A 23,618-nucleotide genomic window follows, 5' to 3' on the forward strand; every position below is an offset into this window, starting at 1 on the left:
TCTCTACAGGCTACGTACCAATAGAGTGTCACACAGCAACAGTTATCCCATTCCACAAAGGTGGAGCCACAATGGACACCGGAACTATCGACCTATAAGCCTGACTAGCCTGGTCTGCAAGACTATGGAGCGCATCATCATGGAACTCATTAACAGAGACATTGGCAACCTCCAAACATTGGACCTTACCCAGTTTGGCTTTGTTAAGGACAGATCATGCTTCCTAAAGCTGGTGGACTTCTTTGAGACAGTTACCAGTACTTTAGACAAGGGAAAGGAGGTCCACACAGCCTACCTAGACCTCACAAAGGCTTTCAACACCATTCCCCATTCTGGTATTATAGACAGGCTCACCAGCCTGAACATAAACCCCTACATCACGAGATGGGTTGCCAGTTGGCTCACAGATAGAACCTACACGGTGAGAGTTGCAGGCTCTAGGTCCGACTCTAAATCAGTTACAAGTGGCGTCCCCCAGGGGTCAGTCCTGGGACCCCTCCTGTTCGGTATATACTTCTCAGAGGTACAGGCAAGTACAGGAGGACTATGGCTGACCAAGTTCACAGACGACTGCAAACTGGGGGCCATAACTGACACTCCATCTGATACAGACATCCTCCAGAAGGGTCTCACTGAGATGGATACCTGGTGTCAAAATCGTGGCCTCAAGCTAAATGCCAAAAAGTGCATAGTCATCCCCTTTGGAAAAAAACAAAGTACCCATGAACTACCACATACGTGGTAGTCCCCTAAATACAGAAAATAAAATAAGGGATCTGGGGACCCAAGTAGATAGTAATCTCTCCTTTGACAATCATATTGCCAAGGTGGTTAGAAAATCCTTCTATGTGGCCCACCTAATCATAAAACGGTTTGCATTTAGAACAAAAGAAGTTATTGTGCCCCTCTACTCATCACTCATCAGACCCATCATAGAGTACAATGCCCCATTTGGGATGTACCTTACAAGACACCTGCAACAGCTGGAAAGACCACAGAAGTACCTCACCAAGAGGATTACTGGCCTCAAACAGATGCCCTATGCAGCCCGACTGAAGAAACTCCAGCTGTACTCAGTTGCATACCGCCTACTCAGAGGTAATCTCTGCCTGACAAACAAGGCCATGTCCAACCCAGAATTGATGGACATGCTCCACTTAAAAAAAAAAAAACAAATCCCCGAGAGCCACACGCTATAGGGATCTAAACCTCACCATAATGATAAATAGGACTTGCTGGAGGGATAGATTCCTGTCCCAGAGACTCCACATGCTTTGGAACAGGATTCTAATCTACATTAGGCAGAGCCCCTCACTAACACTCTTCAAGAGAAACCTTGATGAGTGGATGGGAAACAGAAAATTTATCCTGGGGATCACTGCAGTGGCTCTGCTGGACAGATGCACAGCAGACTAATGGCTCTGCTGGACAGAGGCACAGGGAACTAATCTAAGGGGGTGGTGAAAGCCAACACATTCTGGCTAGGCTTACATATGCACCCGGGCAGATAGCCTAGTACTTACCTATGGACATCCAGTTCCTCATTCTACAGTAGTACAGGCCTATGATACATTACTCTGGTACATTTTGTTATTTATTTATTTAATTTTTACACAGTGATGGAAACAGGGACATATTTCAAGCTTCCAGAGCTGAGGTAGACATGATAAAGGTCATGGTATAGAAGATAAAAAGAAAGATGCAACATGTCCAAGACAGGTAGGCTAAGAATTTTCTGTGTCTTTTAAATATTCCAGTACTTTACAACACTTCAGTCTTTAGATTTGTTTCTGGAAATTAAGCTGCATGTGTATTTATATTATTGAACTTAAAACTGATGCCTGAAATAAAAATCACATGTAAATTCTTCTTTCATGTTAAAAAGGTTGACAAAGGGTTAGTAGAATTTCTTGGCAGCTAGAACTGACTTTGTGAGGTGCAAGTTTTTTATTTTATCAACTGTAGTGCAAAGACTGTAAAATCTGAAAACGTGTCTGTAAATGTCTGTTTAGTAAACCACTGGGGAACATATACTAATGAGATGTTACTGCCAGTGGAACTACTGTTCTAGTGAAATCTTTCCATTAGCTCCCTTGTAGATTTAACTAGAGGGAGCCCTTATAATTAGCAATTAATGCTTAGTGATGTCACACTTGATGTAAGTAACAGACATATAAACAAAGACACTGTCAGTAAGGAAATAAACAGTACACATAATTAGCCATAATATGTACATTTATTTTCTCTATATGTCTGAATTATTTCATGCTTCATGTTCCAGAAACATTTCACAGTACCAGACATATCACAGCACACACATAACATTTGATTAGCTGCTGATGATTTTGGTTTGGCTTGCTTAATTATGAGTTTAAGAATTACTTCAAGTAAGGATGGAGACACTGTTGGGTAAATATCTTACCGGTCCAGCTTTTCCTGTATTAGATGTGTGAGTTCGAGTGAGAGGGCTGTTACCACAGGCAGGAATTCAGAAAAAGCTAATTGTAAGCTCTGCATTTTCAGCTCAGAGCAGAGGAACAGCAGCTAGAACACTGGTTGTCAGAAATATGATGGAACAAAGCAACAAAAAACAAGGGTTTAAAAAATGCCGGAGTGCCACTTTCAGCATTGATGGTTTTAGCTTCACCATAGGTAAGAAAAAGATGTAATGTCTTTACTTATCAGAGAAGCATTTTGTATGTTAGCAGTTTCCCAGCTGAAGTACAGTAAATTGTCTTAAAATAATGCTGCTTGGTAATATGATAATGTGCAGACAGTTGGGGTCCACTACAAAGTGTGGTACTGTTTGCATAATGTAATAAACAATCTGCTTGGCACTGTTGCTGTTTGCTATATATGCGTTTGGGTTTTTTGTTTACTTTGTTAAAAGGATGAAACTTGATTTGTCTGAAAAGTTGTATTTCACTGCTGTTCATTACACAACAGTCTGCACTAATCATTTATTGCTATTCCTGTTCATTTTAAATCTAAAAAGTTAACTTGAGGTTTCCTATGATCACAGGTTCAAGTCCTACTTAGGTATCAAGCTTATGCCGATACGCTGACAAATGTAAGCACTATATTTGCCAGTTGAATACAAGGTGAATGTTTGTGGTGAGATTACTGCTTGGAACTAAGAAATAAAGATATTACAGGGTTATATAAGTGTTCCAGTTATATTATTATTGTCTGCCGGCCAGATGAACCTTGAAATTAGTGTTGTATAGCAGAATGTGTGACTTACAATCAAATATTTTTTTGTTTTTGTGACTGCACATAACAGTGACTCAAGGATCGTCCTAAAGTTGAGTCACTCTGTACGCTTAGTGCATTGGCAAGATTCTTAATGCTTCCGTTTTCAAGATACACATTTGGAATAAATGCCATACAGCAAAAATAAGTCTCTTTTTATGATGACAATGATTTCTTAGATAAATGCTTAGACATTCCTTAAAAAAATATATGTTTGTGCTGAGAAATGCATATTTTGCCAAATAAAGTCATTTCATTTTTTAAAATATGTTGCCTCTTCATGTCCCTTAGTGACTGATAGGTAGTTACTAGGTGTGCAGACCAGGAGACAATCAAGGAACCTAGCCCAAACTTCCAATTGTCCCAAAGGACTGTCTGATTAAGTGACTTGCTCAAGGTTACACAGTAGGTAAATGAAAGCTGAGGGAATCAGACCCTGTGCTGCAGGAAGTGGCTTGTTAGCAATTCATAGCCATAATCTACTGCACTAAATGCAGGCTGCCTGCTAAGTTTCTACTTGTGTATATTCTTTAGAATAGCAATATAATTCCTGGAATAATGGGAGTTAAATTGTAATCCATTGATCTGTTTTTTTTCCAGGGTAAAATGACTAGCCTGGCAGTTTACAACAGATGAGGTTAAAAGATATTAGTAGGCTTGCCCTGGATTCATATCCCATCACTTTTCATTTCCCTACCATGTAACTGCACAAGTTGATTATTTAGACAGTGTTGTCGGTCACTTGTGAAAAGAAGCACCTAGGTAGTCAAGTCAGTATTGGATGTGTAAGTTACACACACCCACAAACAGTTTTGAACCCATCACTTAGTAATTAGCAGTTCTCTTGTGGTTTGACCAAGTCATTTGTTCCTCCTTAGGAGACAGACAGACAGAGAAAGTCATGGCAGGTCATGTTACAGGCATACATTTGAATGACTTTGTGAAGCCCCCTCTCTCTTGTCCCTTTGGCAGCTTCACCATCATGCTCTTAGTGCTGCATATCAGATCCAAGCTGTAGTGTGAACGACCTCTGTGATGGGTATGTTTGCATGTCCACGATACGTTATGCTACCTGCTGTGTCCTTGAGCTTCACCTGGGTCAGCACTTTAGTAGATCAGCTGCTTCCTTGCTGTGATGAATAAGCCAGTGACAGTAACTCACTCCTCGCCTCCTAGGTGGGCTCATTCTACTTCTGGGCTCCTAATCAGTCTTAGGTCATCTAGGCCACAGTCTGAGCATTAACTCTTTGTGCCCAAGACCCAGCTTACATCCACTGATAGTTTAACTGTCATGTTATATGTCAACAAATTTTAATGAAGCTGTCTTCTTTACCTTATTTTTAAGCTCTTTAACTACAAGGAACTTAAATTAATAATCCAAGAAAATAAGGGTTCTTTAACCTCAACCTTACGACAATTGTGTATTAAATGAATATGTGTATATGAAAGTGCATTGGTGTGAGATGGGATGTGTGTTTGGAGGAGGTTAATGGTACCTTGTCAAATTAAAACAAATGAACACTGACACAAAGCTGTTTGGGCGGCTGGTTGTAACTTTCTGAATAAAAAGAATAGATGAAAAATACAAGCTGAAAAGGAATTGTACTGGAAATATTGTATTTTGTAACAGAACTGGTGGAAGATAACAGTGCTGCTCTTCATATGTTTTAAGAAGCCAGCGATGAGACAGCAGCTATATCAATAGTGTTTCCCTAGCCACATGTGCTTTTAACCATGGCAACAAACTCAGGCAGGCTAAGGAAACAACACTGGTAAACCTAATGCAAGCTGTAACATAAATGGCAATTATAGCTTAAATGAAAAACTACTGATTCATCTGAAAGTTGTTAATCGTCCTCCTTTATGAAATAGCTAAATAGCGTTACATAAAACTGGGTATAATATAATCAGTGGCACAAGACTAAAGACTGGGCTTACATTAACATTTCCTCAAGGTGAAAACTGCATATACCTGTTGCGTGTGAAACTGTTCAGCATTTGGTGCAGGGGATAATCTCACAGCTATGCTCGCATGATAACTTTAACATCAATTATGGAAAAAGAGAGAGGAAAAAAGAGAGAGAGATGTTGGGGGTTGTGTGTGTTGGGAGTGATGCAGTGGAATGTCCATGGTACAACAGTTTAGTAGGGAAGTTTCTGAGTGCTGCGTATTTGTCTTATTTGCAGGCACCTTTTAGGTCTAAAGCTAGTGATTGTGTAGCTTTGCTCTGGCTATACAGATACTCAAAAAATATTCTTCTATTTCCTTGAGGCATCCATCTCTGTTACGTGAGTATTTGTCAGCATGGAACAATGGTTCATCCAAGGCTATTTTGTGGACACTGGGGACTACACAACAGAAATGAATGAGTGTTCCAGGTTACTGCAGTCATTCACTATGTCAGTTGATTAGGCTATCTTTGTGTAGTTACCCACTTGAGAAGAGTGGGTGATGGGAATATTCACAAGGATGGTTCATAGCTAAATGTATTACTCACCTTATGAAGTTATTAACTTAAAGGAGATAAGAAAAGCACTTGGGGGTGGACTCGTTTACTTGAGAGACAGACGAGTGTGGAGGAAGCACCTGACAGGTAACTACCAAGGACTGCATCCAAGATGGGAAAACAGTAACATGGAAAAAAGGTTCTGGACATCATGGTTCTGTTTATGTAAAAAGACTGGCCTTGAATCAGATCAGACTCATGTATGAGAAATGTGTGGCATGTAATGTGGCTAAGGCCACTAATTCAGCTGGACGCACTGTTAGAAAGGCAGCTTATGTATGGCAAGTGTATAATGTGATAGGTAAGAGTTTGCCTTTGTTTATCAGTGTGAGATAGTTAGTTGCCTGAGCAGATATTTGGGAAAATGAATATTAAGCAGTGGTATTAGAAGTTTCTGTAAGGAATGTATTTTTCTCACATCTTGGTTTTATAAACATTTTCACCTTATAATGTAACCTGGTCTTCTTCTCATTTAAATTAAATAAAATGCAGTAAAAACAAATTTAGTTACTGCTTTTCAGAGGGATTATTCTGGAAAATGGGCATTGAGTCTTCAGAATAGAACATTCAGAATGCGATAATTAGAAGATGCCGAGTGATTCAGCTTGATTTTCATAAAACGCTCAAAGCCAGTAAGAATATATTATGGATCATATCAGGCATTCTTGATCTGTAAATCATATTGCCCTACAAAATAAATAAATAAATAAATAAATAAATACATAAATAAATAAGACTATCAAAACATGTATACGATATGAGTGGCTGCTATGGATATGTTATTAGTGGCTGCCATGGATACGATATGAGTGGCTGCCTCTTCAGTTTGGGCTGCTATTTATTTTATTTATTTATTTATTTATTTATTGACATTTGTTAACCGGGTTTGTCCAACTGGGCTTGTGGCCCATTTTCAGTGGAGACCCGAGAAGAAAAGCATCAGTAATACATTTTGAAACAAGTACAATTTTAAACAATATTGATATAATAGCAGTTATAGCAAAATGATTCACATATGTTGGGTTACATGCATAAAGTTAAAGTTGCATTAAAAAGAAGCTAAGTAACAATTTTACATTGATATACTTCAATAGGTCAACAATAAACATTTTATGTTTGTATAAAATTGTGCAAATGCATAGTAGACACATTGGAGAGAGAGGTGTAATAAGGTACTAAGTATGGTCCTTTTGAGGGTACATAAAGGGAAGGAAGACTAGGTAGGATCATGGCAAGGGCAGGTTCTGGAATTGAGAAAATAAGCTTTTAGTTCATTTTTAAAGTGTGAGGTGTGGGAGATTGAACGTAAGTCAAGGGGAAGTTTGTTCCAAGCATGGGCAAGGGAGTGTTTGTAGAGTAGGTTGCCTACTGACCTCTTTGGGTGGTAGATATCAAGTAATTGTTGGTTAGAAGTACGGAGGGTCTGGGATGGGATGTAGATGGAGACTAAGGAAGATAGAGATGGACAGAAGGAGGGTTTATAAAGAATAGAGTGTAGCATATGAAATTGATAAGATAGCAGAAACTGGGGAAGTTCAAGCCATTGAAGAGAGTTTAAAGAAATGCAGTGGTGTGAGTTGTATGGGGAGTTAGTAATGAATCTGGCTATTTTATGGTAAGTCTGTTGCAGTTTGTTTAGAGTGGAGGCCTGGATATTGGTAAGAACTGGGGTGGCGTATAAGAGGGAGGGGAGGAGGAGTGCCTGGCCCAGGGTTAGTCTAGATTTAGGGGTTAGGAATTTTTTGTTCCGATATAGCAGACCTAGTTTCTGGTTTGTTTTTTTTATACATTGGAGTATGTGTAGGTTGAACTTGAGTTCATCATCGATAATGACCTCTAGGAGTTTTGTGTGGGTGTCAGGTTGGATGTTTGTATTGTTAGAAAATGTAATAAAAAAGGAGGTTTTTGTGATGAGAAAGAGAACGGGGAAGGAAAAGTAGGAGTTTGGTCTTTTTGGGATTTAGGATCAATAGGTTGTGAGAGAGCCATTGTTCAGTGGATAGTAGGGCCTGTTGGGTCAGGGAGTGTAGTTCAGGAATGTTATTTGAGATGGATATGTGTGGAGTCATCGGCATACTGAATAAGGGAGGATTCTTTGCATGAGGTGTAAAGATCATTGGTGAAGATGTTAAACAAAAGGGGTCCCAAAATGGAGCCTTGGGGAGCACCAGTGGAGATGGGAAGGAAAGGTGAGGTGGATGAGAGCCATTTGACAGATTGTTCCCTGCCAGATAGGTAACTATTAAACCAGGCAAGTGTGGAGGGGGATAGGTGGTGATTTGAGAGTTTGGATAGTAGTAGAGGATGAGAGACAGTATCAAAGGCTTTGGAGAGATCTAGGAAGAGACAGGAAATTAGTTTATTGTTGTCTAGGGCCTCTGCAATGATATGAGTGAAGGAGAGGAGGGTAGTGGTGGTGCTGTGGTGAGGACGAAATCCATGTTGGGTAGGGGTAAGTAAGTGGTGTGTGAGGAGGTAATTGAGAAGCTGTGAGTGAATACAATTTTATAATATCTTGGAGAGGGGGGACAGAATGGCAATGGGTCGGTAGTTTGAGGGGTCAGTGGACTTTCCACCTTTATGAAGAGGGATAGTGAAGAAAGATTTCCAAAAGGTGGGGACAGTTGATTCCAGAATAGATCAATTAATTAGTATAGATACAGAATAGGCAATTGAGTCAGCAGCAAGTTTGAGGAATGTAGGGGATAGCTTGTCAGTGGACGGAGAGCAAGGTTTTAGCTTGAGTAGTAGAGATTTGATGTAAGTAATGGGAACTGGCTCAAAAGAAAACAAAGTTGTGTTAGTGGGACTTGGAGTGGTGGGTGTCGAAGTAGAGTTTGGCTTAGAGGTTACCAGATTTTGGATGGAAGAGATAAAGTGTTTATTCAGGAGGGTAGCCGTTTCCTGAGAGGAAGAGTTAGGGTATGGGGAGGGATTAGAGGGCTTTCCAGGAAAGAGGATGTTGTTGAGAGTTGACCAAAATTTTCGAGGCTTGGATTTGTTGTTAAGCTGAGCAGAGCTATAGTATAACTTTTTGTCATTAGTTGTATGTTTTTTTGCAAGGTTCCTCAGTTGCCTGTATTTTTGAAGAAAAGGTGGTTGTTTAGTTTAAGTCCAGGTTTTCCAAGCATGATCTCTTTGTTTCATAAGGGACCTAGTCTCTTTGGAGAGCCAGGAAGCATGGTTTGATTTTACTCTGATCTTCCTAGAGGGAGCTAAGGAGTTTAGAGTATTCATGAAGATGCTATTGAAAGTGCTTACAGCATCGTTTAGGGGGAGGTGTTTTACTTACCCACAAGCTGCCAAGAATGAGGAGTGGATGGGCACCACTGGGCTTTAGAAGAGATTAGGTGTTGAAACAAAGGGGTCTTTATCTTATATTGTTCTACAAAGACATGCTCCTGTATTTTTTTTTTCAAAAATTTCTTTATTGCAGTTTTTAAGGTTGCAACATATAAGACATTTGACAGTAACACACACATACAACATACAACAAACCATAACAACCTATATACAATATATACAAAGTAGTCACTTCAAGAATCCAATTTTTGTACTAACCACTTAATCTGCAGTGATAAGAAGAATAAAACAGTAACCATTAGCTATTTAAGGGGATATTACAAATACGAGGGAAAGATAAACTAAAACCTTTACATAGGGTACATCTATTTGTGAACAGCTTATCAACATAAAGATTTATACAATGACAATGATAATTGTTTGTTTGTGTCTTTCGGCTTTTCCCGGTTAGGGGTCGCCACAGCAGAAAGGTTCTAAATATATCCTTATTGACTTTATTACATATATTGAATATTTCCCTTCTAAAATTAATATTTTTACCTCTTGAGAATGAAATCTAATAGGTATTCCTAATACTCTTGGTAGTATTTACGTTTCTTAGTAACATATAGTAGCTTCTCCGCGGTGGTGGTGCTGCGGTAGTGTTGTCGCCTCACAGTAAGATGCTGTCCGGTTCGATTCTCCGCTAGAGCGTCTTCTGCGTGGAGACATGCATGAATGGGCGTACCTTCGTTGAAGATTGTGCATCAGGGCTGGTAACTTGGCACGTAAAAATCAACTACCAGTCATTAGCGGACCGGAGTTCTGCTGTGGCGACCCCTAACCGGGAAAAGCCAAAAGACACAACAACAACAACAACAAGTAACATATAGTAGCTTGTGGGAAGAGATGTATTTGATTGCTAAATTGCTAAAACCTTCCCATGAGAGTGGGGTTGCAAGGGTCCAATTCTTTGTAATATAGAATTTGACAAGAGCACATATGGTGATGAGGACATGCTTTAAGACTCTTAGAAGATTATTTATATTAATGTGCAGTATAGCTGTTTCCCAGGATAAAGTATTTTTTTGGTAGCCCATTTTCTCTAGTCTTGCCCTTAATGAACACCATAGGTTATGAACTTTATTACATTCCCACATAACACGGAGAATGTCTGCTGGTTGCTTAGTGCAGTGAGGACATTTAGGTGGGTATTTGTTATTAAATTTACTATTTTTTTGAGGGGTAAAATATGTATTATTGTTAATCATAGGTTGTGTGTAAAGCAACTTTTTGAATGGACTGAATTTGTGTGTGTTTTTAATGGCATCTTTTTTATCTTGTTCAGTAATTTGTGGGTTTTTCTTTTGCCAGTATGAGGAAAATAAAGTACAATTCTGATGTTTTATATCAATTATAAGTTTGTAGACTCTGGAAATTGTTTTCCCCTTGGTTGCTAGATTATTTAGAATTAACTGGGATAAATTAGTGTCTTGTTTATTAAAATTATCAGGTGGAAATTTGGTGTTTACAAGGTATCGGAGTGAGTTCATAATATTTACGTATTTCTTTGGGAAATTTAATTTCACTATATCACATTCCTTCCATTTGTAAATTTCCCATACTGTAAGATCTCTTATTAAGGGATAATCTTGCAAGTTTATCAGTTGATTATTTAATAGTAAATTAGAGTTAATGTGTATAGGCTGCAGTAGAAGGAGGGGATTTAATAAATGTACAGATGAAAAGAGCTTTTGAATAGTTAAAACCATTTGTTTACTAAGTGGATGTAAGTTCTTAACATAGCCAGATTTTTGATTTAAGTAGACATGCTCCTGTATAAAATGAGATGGCCATGAAAGCTAGGAGGATACAAGGAATACTCATGAGAGGTTGGCATGGGAGGTCAAAGGAGAAGAAAGTAACTTCTACTAATAGACGTCTTTGTTAGATTACAGCTATGGTACAGAAAATGCAGGGAGGTTAGGTAACACTTGCTGTAATGATTAAGAAAGGCAGATATTGAATCCTTAAGACTACCAGACTGTCTGCATAAGGAAGGGAGCTGAAGGCTATTGTCCATCAGAGGATCAGCAGTGGGAAAATGTATTAGCATAAAGACTAATATTCTTCAGTGTCGTCTGTCTGCCCATGAACTGCTGAGTGTACAGTGTTTAAGACCATGTGTTTCGTTGTGTGTTTAAATCACACACACACACACACACACACACACACACACACACACACACACACACACACACACACACACACACACACACACACACACACACACTCTCAAATCTGAAGAGTTTGGCTTCAATGGGGGCAGCAGATACACTTGTGCATATGCAGACCTAAAGTACCATAGTAATATGCATTTCTCTGTGTTGGGAACCAATATTTAAAGTGACACACACATTTTTTTTTATTTTACTAGCAATTGCTAAAAGGTGGGGTGGGTGTGGAGTAAGTAGTCAATATGGATTCTCACTCTTCCCCTCGAAAGACAGATCATTAATACAGAAGGTGCAGTGACAAAGATGTTGAGAATGAATAAAAATATGAATAAAAATAATTCAAATTCCTGTCAGGGCAGCAAAGAGACAGCTATAGCACCAAGGTGGAGCAGTATTCACTGGTGTTCTGTGCAACAAATGTCCCAAATAGATAACTTTGATATAAGTGTGTTGCCTTCATATCTTGGTAGTAACAGAAACATGGTTAACAGAGGAGCAAACAATAGATATCAGGGCAACAAAACTTGCATGTAAGTACGAAGGGGAAGGGCTTCATGAGTTATTCTGCGTGGAAGCAGGAAAATCACTGTAATTCGCAAAGGGGCTGTTTACAGGGCCTGTTCTCGAGGACAGGTAAATAGGTAATAACACAAGGAAATGGAATATTTAGAATGACAGAAAAAATTCAGCATTGCTAATTGTGGACATAAAAATAGCAGATGTTAGCTTGAGTAGGAGGACTGTGATTACATTCAAGAGCAGAGCTGGACTAGATGCAATAACATAAAGCACACTTTAGAAAGCATTTCTTAGAAGCCATCAGTAAGGGAAGAATCTTAGATGTTGTAATCATAAATGTAAAATAAGACAATTTCAGACTCAGAAAGTGATTTGTTACTGGATTCAGTAGATCAGCAGATGTCAACTACTTCTAATGCTGGAAAGATAAGAATACTGTAGGTTCTAGTCTCACGGTAGGTGCTTAGATTCAAATTCCTGTAGTAAAACTACAAGGCAGCATTTATGCAATGAATGTATTCCTAAAGTTCTACCCTCAGAAGAAGTGCTAAGCTGGTGATAGTTCAGGCGTTTGTTAAAGATCACATGACAGAGAAGGACAGTATGTATTTTTTGTTAAAATGTCTCACATAGGTAAAATAATGGCAAACATTTATATCACACTTAAAGCATCTTATCAGCATAAAAATAATCCATGTATGTACAATGAATCCCCATTTTAATTAAAATAACCCATCCTTAACCACTTTAATTATTATAACTATCAAAGCTCAAAACAAACAAAACACTTTTACTACCCATTTTACTATACCTTTCCATTCTCACTCCTGTCTCAGTTCACCCCATACCATACTAATCACCGTCAACTTTTTCTATAGCATTTTCCATTCTAAACTTCACCACCTTATCTCTGCACAACCCTGTTTCCCACCATATAATACTTTAAGAGCATATTCTGTGTGCTCTCCATTACTCCCCTAAATTGCTCTTATATGCTTCATTTTCTGTGTTTGTTTGCACTTCCTTATATCATCGCCTAGTTGAGTATCATAAGCTTTAGCCAAGTTTGTCTTTTAAAACTGCTGCAGTCAGGGTTTTATAGTACACAGCTGCTATTCTTTCCTGCTCCTCTGTATCTCTCTGCCTCACCCCTTAGTAATTTCTGTTATGCTATGTTAAGAGTTGTGAAGAATGACACAGCCAGTCAAAGGCATAGGAATTAAGTCACCGTTTTGTTGTAAAATCATTATCTGATCAGATGACTCCTGGTTTGATTAGTGGCCAAGGCATCTGGGGTAGTCACCATGAGAGGAATGAATGACAAAACAAGTTCTTCCTGCTTGTCTCTGTCTGGAGGGAAGTTGAGGAGGTTGATTTGTTGGGTAAACTGCTGTCCTTACTCCTGTTGAGACAAGCAAATCAGCAATTGTCAGGCAAGGCATTTGGGTGAGAATTAAAGGGGCATCCAGTGGTAGGATGTTCCTCTAGCCACTGTCTATTACATTTTTGCATGCAGTTGCATGTATGCACCACCACATTACTAAAGGGATAGTCCTACACATGCACACACCAGTTCATCAGCTCACCATAATACAATAACATTGGCAGTTCTTCCTCCTGGTTATAGTGCATCCATAGTCAGATTAGCTGTTAAGGCTGTTACTGCCTGGAGAGGTGGGACACACCCATCAAAAGGACAAATCAGGGAAAGCTGAACAATGTGGTGAGCTATGGGGATTAAATGGTGCTGTGGTTCAAGGAAAGAGACTGATGTCAGCAGTGTCTGACTTTTGTCCCTGCTAGCTGCTAAACATTGCTGTAGAACTGTGTGTGTGCATCCACATGTGCATGCGTTTGTATGTGTCCGCACATGTGCCCATGTGAGTCTATGTGTCTGTGCTTGTGTGTGTGTGCATCATACCTCTCAATGTCTTTGCTCAGGTATTCTGGACAAAGCCAAAAATAATGGAGTGTGTGTGTTGGGTGGGGTGGAGGTCAAAGGAGCAAAATCAGGAGCAATTTTTAAACATCACTATCACTTTCACTATCTATTCCCTACACTTTAACCATCTATGAACGTTTTTCAGTTAGTAAACTTCACTTCACCCACCAGCAAACACAATCAGTTTCTCAAGTAAACACCCTCAACCATATAAACATAACCTCTACTTCTACCTACATACTTCCAAAATTTCATAGATCCACCCACATCATCTATTTTCAAGGCAAAAAAACTAACAACTACTATAAAATCCCAAGGATTATGCAAAAACCTCAACAACACCCCCTATTAGATGGTGACATTCGTCCAAACCCTGGCCCTACAAATAAATTCACCAAGGTACCACCAAACTCACCTCTCAATACCCATACCCAAACAAAACCCTCCAACTCCCTCCTTATAGGCCATCTTAACATTTGTAGTATTAACAATAAAATAACCCACCTTCATGCACTCTTAGAAATACACTCATTTGACATCCTCTGCATTACAGAAACTTGGCTTAAGCCTACTACGCACGACCATGAAATTACCCCATCAGGATATAGCATTCTGAGATGTGATCGGATAACCAAAAAGGGTGGAGGAGTAGCCATCCTCTACAAATCTGAACTCCAAATCACAACCTTTAATGCATACCTACCCTCAAATACCAACACAGAAACCCTTACTGTCAAACTACATATCAACAACTGCAAATCTATCTACATAATTTGCTCCTATCTGCCCCCTGGAAATAATATTAACACTCTGGAAAATATCCTCAGCTGCCTCTCCACTAACCTCCCTCAGGAAACCATAGTACTAGGTGACTTTAATATAGACTGGGCTACTTGTAGCTCACCCAGTCCCACCTCCCACATCAATCTATACAGCTTTACCCAAATTATAACCACCCCTACTAGAATCCATAAACCAAGTAATAAAGAAAGCTCCCTAGACTGGATCCTTATAAATAGTCACCCCGATACTTATATACCAGGTACTCTTCCAGATGATATTAGTGACCACGCTCTTACATTTATAGTTAAACAAAAATTCCATATTCCCAATCCAAATCTTTTCAAAATCACATGCTCAAAAAAACACTTTAATCAAGAACACTTCCTTAATGAACTTAATGCTTGTGACTGGTCACCAGTTCATCATCTTCAGCTAGAAGAAGCAGTATCTTACTTCAGTACTAAATTCCTACAAATCCTTGATTGCCATGCCCCCTCTCGCTCTACCAGAAGCAGTATCTTACTTCAGTACTAAATTCCTACTCATCCTTGATTGCCATGCCCCCTATCGCTCTACCAGAAGCAGTATCTTACTTCAGTACTAAATTCCTACTCATCCTTGATTGCCATGCCCCCTCTTGCTCTACCAGAAGCAGTATCTTACTTCAGTACTAAATTCCTACTCATCCTTGATTGCCATGCCCCCTATCACTCTACCAGAAGCAGTATCTTACTTCAGTACTAAATTCCTACTCATCCTTGATTGCCATGCCCCCTATCGCTCTACCAGAAGCAGTATCTTACTTCAGTACTAAATTCCTACTCATCCTTGATTGCCATGCCCCCTCTTGCTCTACCAGAAGCAGTATCTTACTTCAGTACTAAATTCCTACTCATCCTTGATTGCCATGCCCCCTCTTGCTCTACCAGAAGCAGTATCTTACTTCAGTACTAAATTCCCACTCATCCTTGATTACCATGCCCCCTCTTGCTCTACCAGAAGCAGTATCTTACTTCAATACTAAATTCCTTCTCATCCTTGATTGCCATGCCCCCTGTCGCTCTACCAGAATACGAACCAAAACTGCTCCATGGCTCACCAAAGAAATGAGACAAAAGATTCTCTTATGTAATAAAATATGGGCCAAATGGAGAGCTTCAAAAAACCCAACAGACCGTCTTTACTTTAAGCAGCTATGAAATACCACTAAAAAAGAAATTCTGCTATACAAAAAAAAACTACTACCTTCACCTCCAACAAACCCACCAGCATAAACCACAAAAGTTCTGGTCAGGCATTAACAAACTGCTTCATCCAGGGCACTCTAAAACTCCTACCCCATCAGGTATAACTCAGGATAACCCTAAGCACATTGCTGATGCCTTTAACAACTACTTCACTGAAGCTATTCAAACTCTAGCAAATATACTACCCCCTGTTAGCACTAATCTATCAATAAGTATAAATAGCCCAGCTCCTTCATTTCATTTGGAACCAGTACCAAAATCCCTCATCTGCTCCCTCCTGCAAAAACTCAAACCGTGTACACCCTCAGCTGACCTTCTACCAGGTGAATACCTAAAAATTGCATCTAAAGCCATTGCCTATCCTGTATCCACCCTTATTAATAGAACAATTACTGAAGGAAAAACCCCCACCATCTGGAAAGTTTCACACATCATCCCCCTTCACAAGGGTGGTTCTTCTACAGAGATTTCTAATTTCCGACCAATAGCCTTACTGTCTCCAATAGCAAAAATAATGGAAAAATGTATCCACCAACAGCTACTTACCCACCTTCTCTCTAATAACTTACTTGCTAACTGTCAGCATGGTTTTAAACCTCATCATAGTACAACCACTGCCTTACTATCCTTTTCTGACTGTATTAACAAACATCGTAATACTAACTCTCTTTCATCTGCACTATTTATTGACCTGTCAAAAGCCTTCAACATGGTTAACCATCACCTACTTATACATATACTAAAATCCCTCTCTCTTGACACACATGCAATACTGTGGTTTAAATCATACTTAGATAACAGACATCAAGCTGTTCTCTGGGATAATAATTTATACACACCCCTCCCTGTCAACGTTGGAGTGCCCCAAGGCTCCATATTAGGCCCTCTTCTCTGTTCAGTCTTTATTAATGATCTTAACACTAAAATTCCACAAGCCACCTGCATACAATATGCAGATGATTTAACTTTAATATGCTCTGCCAACTCTGCTTCCTCACTCCAGACCCTCACCCAAACTGTATTTCATACTGTTGAAAATTGGTTCATGAGTCACTGCCTCCTCCTTAACCAAAAAAAACTAAATTATTGCTCTTTACTCCTAACCAAAGATCTCCTAAATGTCACTTTACATTAACTTCTAACAATGGAACTACCATATCCCCAGACTCTACAACCCGACCCTTAGGTATTACAATAGACCACAGCCTTAGCTATGATGATCATATTAATACTACTATAAAATCAATCAACAAAAAACTAGGATCCCTTTATAAAATCAAACCCTTCCTCACACCACTAGCCAAAACTACCATTGTCCAAACCCACCTCATCTCTACCCTGATTTATGCCTCTGCCATTTATACTAACCCCTCTAAAAACAACCTTAGCAAACTTGCAACCAGCTATAATAACATTGCCAGATTTGTCACTGGCTCCCCTTTTAGAACCCATCACTGTCACAACCTTAAAAAGCTTGGATGGTTAGAACTACAGAATCAACTACTTTCTCAACAACTGACTATTACCCAAAAGATTCTCTACTACCCTAACAAGACTCCTATCCTCACTAGTTTGGTTACCCCATATAATAATCTGGCAACACTGTGCTCTGCTAATAAACATCTAGTCTCTACTACTAAATCTAACAACAAGGCTGGGGACTCACTATTCTCCAACACAGTGGAAAAAACCTGGAACCAGATTCCTAAAGAATTATCATCACTTTCTTCCACACTACTCTTCAAAAAACATTGTAAAGAACATCTCAAAACACACTGGCTATGTCCCTGCTCTAACCCTGACTAAAACTCTATTTCCCTATCTCCCACTCCCTTACCTCTCTGCTCTGTTGTTTTATTATGCCTATCAATTTGAAACTTGAATTAGTGACCACTTCCTAGCATTAAAGAGACTTCCTCTCTGCACTGTTTCATTACTTATCTCTCTAAGAGAACTCACCTCCATTCCCCAATATAAAATAATGTAATGCAACTTCCTTCTTCTTTTTATATATTGTATTCTAAGATACTATTGCCTATTTTGGAGTTTTTCTCTCCATGCCTCTACTGAATATGAACTGTTTGTAAGTAAAAGATTGTACGCCTGTAACCATGCCTTTAATTTAAGACAAAAAGACAAATATACTTGGTATTCTTTATCATTTTATTATATGCTATCCAATGTTTTTTTTTCCAGGAAACTCTTAACACAATTTTTGCATTGTCTATTCTAAAAGATTGATATGTAACATCTATCTATTGTATATATTGTATGCTATGATATTTTTTCCTATGTTGGAGCTTTTTCTCCCCGGGCCTCTACTGAAAATGGACATATATGCAGTTAGACCAGCCCGGTAAACAAATGTAAAATAAAATAAAAATAAAATCACTCTAATTCATTTAAAAAGTCAATAAAACAACATGTTTTGCATCAACATGCATTTTCTGAACAAAAAAGAAGTATGAAACTCTAATGTTTGGCATTATTGATGGACTATAATCATTGATGATTTACCAGAAAATTATACATTTTACAAAGTAGAGGAAAAAGGGACTTTCTGCAAATTTCTGGCCATTTACGAGGTACTGTGTACATGTGTGTGTGTGACCAGTGTTGGAAATCATTCCTGTTCCTTGAGGTTAATACTGCAAAACTCTTGAATCACACACCAGATAACTCGTGGATTTCAGATTCAGATAATGACCTCAAACATTGTAACATTTTATAAGAGTAACACACAAAAAAGCAACTTCTTAAATCAGACATTCCATTTCTAAAACAAATTGCATAAAAAAGCATTTACACATAGTGAAATAAAAGTGATTCAATGAATAAATGTATACACATTTGAAGAACGAAAACAAGCTTAAAAATAAACATCTGTATCAGAAGATCAAACTACTTCTCAGCAGAATCCTACAAAAACGTCTTATACCTACACTATTTTGACTAAAACTACTGTAAAAAAATGTACAGAAATTCTCCTGCCCCAATGAAAAAACAACATGAGCATATAGTACAAGACAGACAATGCAAAACCAGTACATAAAATGGTAGGTGAAACTAAAATATAAAAACTACTACATTACATAAATATACGACTGTATAACTTAAAATAGAAATGGCAATACCGTTGCACATTTAAAAAAAGCTATTCACTGAGTGAAATAATACTTTATTTCCGGAAAATGTTAATATGCCACAGAACTAACTGCTAACTGTTTTGCAGAGGTCATTCATGTTCTGATTACATTTGTTAGCAGCATTCCTATGGCATGCTACTGTACTTAGAAGACTTACAGGCTGGGCTTTATAATTGCTTTTATAGAAGGCTAAGTGAACGCAGTTCATGTTACTGTTAGTTCATACTGAATAACATAGATCTAGAATTATTGTCCTAAAACAGCCATACTTTGCTTTGTGCATTATATCCCGTGTGTATTCACTGATGTAGACAGCTGTTATCACTGGACTTAGAGGCTGTATGTTACTGCTCTTAGTCTGTGGTTTTACAGAGCTGATACTGTATGCACTATAATCAATTTTAATTATAATTTATGCAATATAATTCATTTCACTCTCCAGCTCTATTCCTTGCATGCTCTCCACTTCACATTCTGGTAACCTTTGCACTAATTCTGCCTTATTTACCTTTATTTTTCAGTTTGCACGGGTTTCTTTCCTGAGTGATTCCCCCCATCTGGGATTCACTGCATAAAGCAATTTCTCCCTTCTCCACTGAAGCTGGCTATCTTAACTAAGTAAAACCTCTGGGAAGCAAGAACCTGACTCCCTCCAGCTTTTCAATTGTAATAGGTGAACTACAATTTAGTTTTTGTAAACTGTTGAGGCTTAATGGTGTATGAACAACAACAATGAAGGGATCTAGCCAATTGCCACTAGATTGGGCTATACTACTTTGAATCAGCCTTACACTCACACAGTGTTCCAGTCCCAACCATTTACTTTTTAATTTGGTAAAATAATTTCGCTCCCTCCTTATTGACTACATTTGCTAGTTTACTGCTAGGATCTAATTAAAATTAGCCTGGAAATTGGTGTAAAATTAAAAAAGAATAAAACAAATTAAAGTACAGCCAAAAACATTGCTTACATATAATCATACAAGCCAAACCAAAATCCCAAGGTAACTCTCAGAGTCAGTGTTAGCCCCGGTCTGCTCGCTGCGCTCGGCTCACTCTGCTCCCCCTCCCTGCCCCCAAATTCCACCCACCCCCACTAGTGCTAAATTTAAACCAGACTTTGCCACTCCCTTGCCACTCCCCTCCTTCTAAGAACCAATCAGCACCTCACACATCATTGAGCAACCCTGCCCCCTTAACCCATTTCCTTCTCTCTCATTCTTCCACACCCTGTTAGCACAGTCAGCCATCAAATTTGGCCCACCCCCTATCAAAATGCAAACAAGCAAAAAAACACTAATTACCCAAATGCCTACACTGTTTCTATTTTATCATCTCACTGCCTACGAACAAACACTTGACCATGGTATTCACTACCCAAATGGTCAAACAGACACCCACGACTTCACACATAACACCAAACACTTTACCTTCCCCAGCACACCGAATATACCACCCTCTATAAAATACCACCCTTGTATAGCCACAAAACATAACCCTAAAGACAAAGACTATATAGAGCTTATAAGCAAACTCCTAAAGCTCAGAATATCCTGTCACTATAACCTTATAACACATGGAGACATTCATTCCAACCCTGGCCCACATACACACCCAATAACCTCCACTCCCCTACCACAACCCCCACAGTCAAGCTACCTATGCATACTTCCACTAGTTCCCTTCTAGCATTTCACCTAAATATTAGAAGTATTAACAATAAGATTACCAACCTACATGCCCTCCTAGCAACCCATTCCCCAGACATTATGTGTCTTACGGAAACATGGCTAAAACCCAGTACTACTGACAATGAGATACTACCTCCAGGATACAATATTCACCTCCAGGATACAATATTCACCGGTCAGACCGTGCTACAAGGAAAGGAGGTGGGATAGCAGTCCTTTACAAAAATACTCTAGCAGTTAATAGAGACACCATTCAACCTCCCCAATTCAATAACACGGAACTCCTCATAACCAAGCTACAGATTAACCAAAACAAACACTTGAACATTGTCTGTGCATACATTCCACCAGGCAACAACCTAAATATCCTAGAATATCTCCTTTACTGGTTATCCACTACCTATTCCCAAGAAACCATAGTTCTTGGTGATTTTAACACTGACTGGCACCCCTGGTCCTCTGACCCCCCCCCCCCCCTCACTCATATAAACTTATCTGGGTTTAAACAGACCATAACCTCTCCCACTAGGAAAAACAAACCAACCAACAAGGAAAGTATCCTAGACTGGATCCTAGTTAATAGCCTTTTCAAGCCTAGCCAATAACCTGGGGTCAGAATTAAACCTTGTATCTTGAAGTGAAGCCCTTAACTATTATGCCAAACCCATCTGCTGGGATTGTGAGACCAGGAGATGCCTACAATTCTCTAAAGCAATGACTGCAACAACAAAGCTCTGTGTATACCTTGTTGAAGGATACAGGTGCTCATGTTATACAGTTGTACGGTCAACAGGAGAGAATAATACATATGTTTATTAAGTATCTGGGGGTAGAAACACTGAGTAAGATGTGTTTGCAATGCAGTATGGGCTGGGGAAACACCATTGCGAGTTTGAGTACCAATTAGAAATGATATGTTGAACTTGTGGCATATATTTAATAATGCTGTGTGTGTGTGTGTGTGTGTGTGTGTGTGCGTTTTCCTGTTTCAGCCCTGCAGTAATACATTATTATCAGTTCTGCAAGTCTAATTATGCTCTATTTTGATGCCATTTTTACTTACAGCTTTCTTAATCATGTTTAAGTGAAGTTAATGCAAGGTTTATCCTCAAATGGTATGCATACCTTTCAACTTGTTAGCAAAAGAAATCTAGACAAAGTCTATAGTAATTGGGGGCAAAGGCCCAAAAATAGGGACAGATTTTAAATATTGCTGTTATAAAATTAGAAAGTTGCTGGAATAACAAACTGAAATGCATGTCATTATTTAGTGACTTCATTTCTCACTGATTTGTCAGAAAACCACGCATTGTATGAGGTAAAAAAAATCAAAAATATGAGATGAAAATCTGGACAGTTGAGAAGTATGCTGGTTTGATTTAAGCCAGATGTAGTTAAACTTATATCACCACATTTACATATATTATTCTGCTATTAAAAAATAATATTTTAAAAAAAGAAAAGATTTACTTTTTTAACAACACCATTATATTTGGAGCCCTGCTTCCTTTAGGTGCTTTACATTAATTACAGTCTCCAGGAACATTTGAGTTGTACTGCATATGCCTATGATGCATTAAGAACAGTCACATGAAACTTCTTTTTGTCCAGTACTCCTCCCATGTCTGACATCTTCCAGTTTATCTGTTTAGATGAGAGATATTTAATGCAGCAGCTAAGCGTATTTGACCATAATATAACAGCATTACATAATACAGACACACGTTGCCATTTAAATAATACTCTCATGCTAGTAACAGTTTGGCAATCTGAGTTGTTCCAGTGGCTAGGGGGAATAAACCCTGACTACAGCTCAAGCGACTGATGGAGTGGCAGGAAAGGATGCGTGTTCACTTTTGGGTGGGATGCTGCTTTTCGATGATGGAGAGACATAGTCCAAAGAGGGGAATTGCCTAGGATGTAGTCGACAATGTGGAGAGGTAGGAAAAGGGACTTGGTAAGCCATATAAAAGAAAAAAAGTTTCCCCAATACCCCCACAGATGGATGTATAGATGGCTGAGCTTTCAGGATACCCTTAGGATTCACAACCAGCCCCAACAATACCAGATTACATCAGAGAGATTAGGCGGATGGCTGATAGACCTGACATGGATGTGGGGCATGGGGCCAAGCTGGTAGTATGATGTCCAAGAAGAGACAACAACAAAAAAAAAAAATCAGCAATCTGTCTCTCACTTAGGTGATTAGGACTGGAAAGAATAGAACTTCTTATGTCATTTGCAATACTTGAAGATGGCAGTGTGCATTAGAAATTTCATTGTCTTCTTTTGGCTGTTCCCGTTAGGGGTCGCCACAGCAGATCATCTGTTTCCATTTCTTCCTGTTCTCTGCATCTTGCTCTGTCACACCAACCACCTGCATGTCCTCTATCACCACATCCATACACCTTATCTTAGGCCTTCCTCTTTTCCTGTTACCTGGTAGCTTCATCCTTAGCATCTTTTTCCCAATATACTCAGCATCCCTCCTCAGCACATGTCCAAACCAACATAATCTTGCCTCTCTGACTTTGTCTCCAAACCTTCCAACCTGGGCTGACCCTCTAATATACTTATTCCTAATCCTGTCCACCCTCATCACACCCAGTGCAAATCTTAACATCTTTAACTCTGCCACATCCAATTTTAACACCTGCCTTTTTGTCAGTGCCATTGTCTCCAACCCATATAACATAGCTGGTCTCACTACCCTCTTGTAGACCTTCCCTTTCACTCTTACGGGTACTTGTTTGTCACAAATCACTCCTGACACTCTTCTCCACCCACTCCATCCTGCCTTCTGTAGTCTCATTCTGTAGTAGAACATATCTAATGTTCCTATATTTCTACACTGAGATATAGGGTTGACATTTGTTAATCCATCTCAGTTGAATTATTTATTGTAATTTCTGCCAACAGATTTAAAATATACTGCTAGGTCATTCTCTACTGTCTCTACAGAATTGTATACTTACAGATTTATATACCAACAGTTTTATTAAAAAAAAAAAA

At 38.9% G+C, this 23,618-nt stretch overlaps 1 protein-coding gene across 1 annotated transcript in view; it reads left to right on the top strand.

Moving 5' to 3' along the window:
• Positions 1–2,301: 2,301 nt before the first annotated feature.
• Positions 2,302–23,618, top strand: part of LOC122796396 (calcium/calmodulin-dependent 3',5'-cyclic nucleotide phosphodiesterase 1C-like) — an 841,992-nt gene continuing 820,675 nt past the window's right edge. Inside the window, exon 1 of the mRNA XM_044064847.1 lies at positions 2,302–2,652. Coding sequence (XP_043920782.1) covers positions 2,568–2,652 — 85 coding nt within the window. The 5' untranslated portion in view covers positions 2,302–2,567. The remainder of the gene's footprint in view (positions 2,653–23,618) is intronic.

Source organism: Protopterus annectens, chromosome 3.part0, assembly GCF_019279795.1.
Source record: "Protopterus annectens isolate FY-2018-M chromosome 3.part0, PAN1.0, whole genome shotgun sequence".
Classification (NCBI taxonomy): Eukaryota; Metazoa; Chordata; order Ceratodontiformes; family Protopteridae; genus Protopterus; species Protopterus annectens.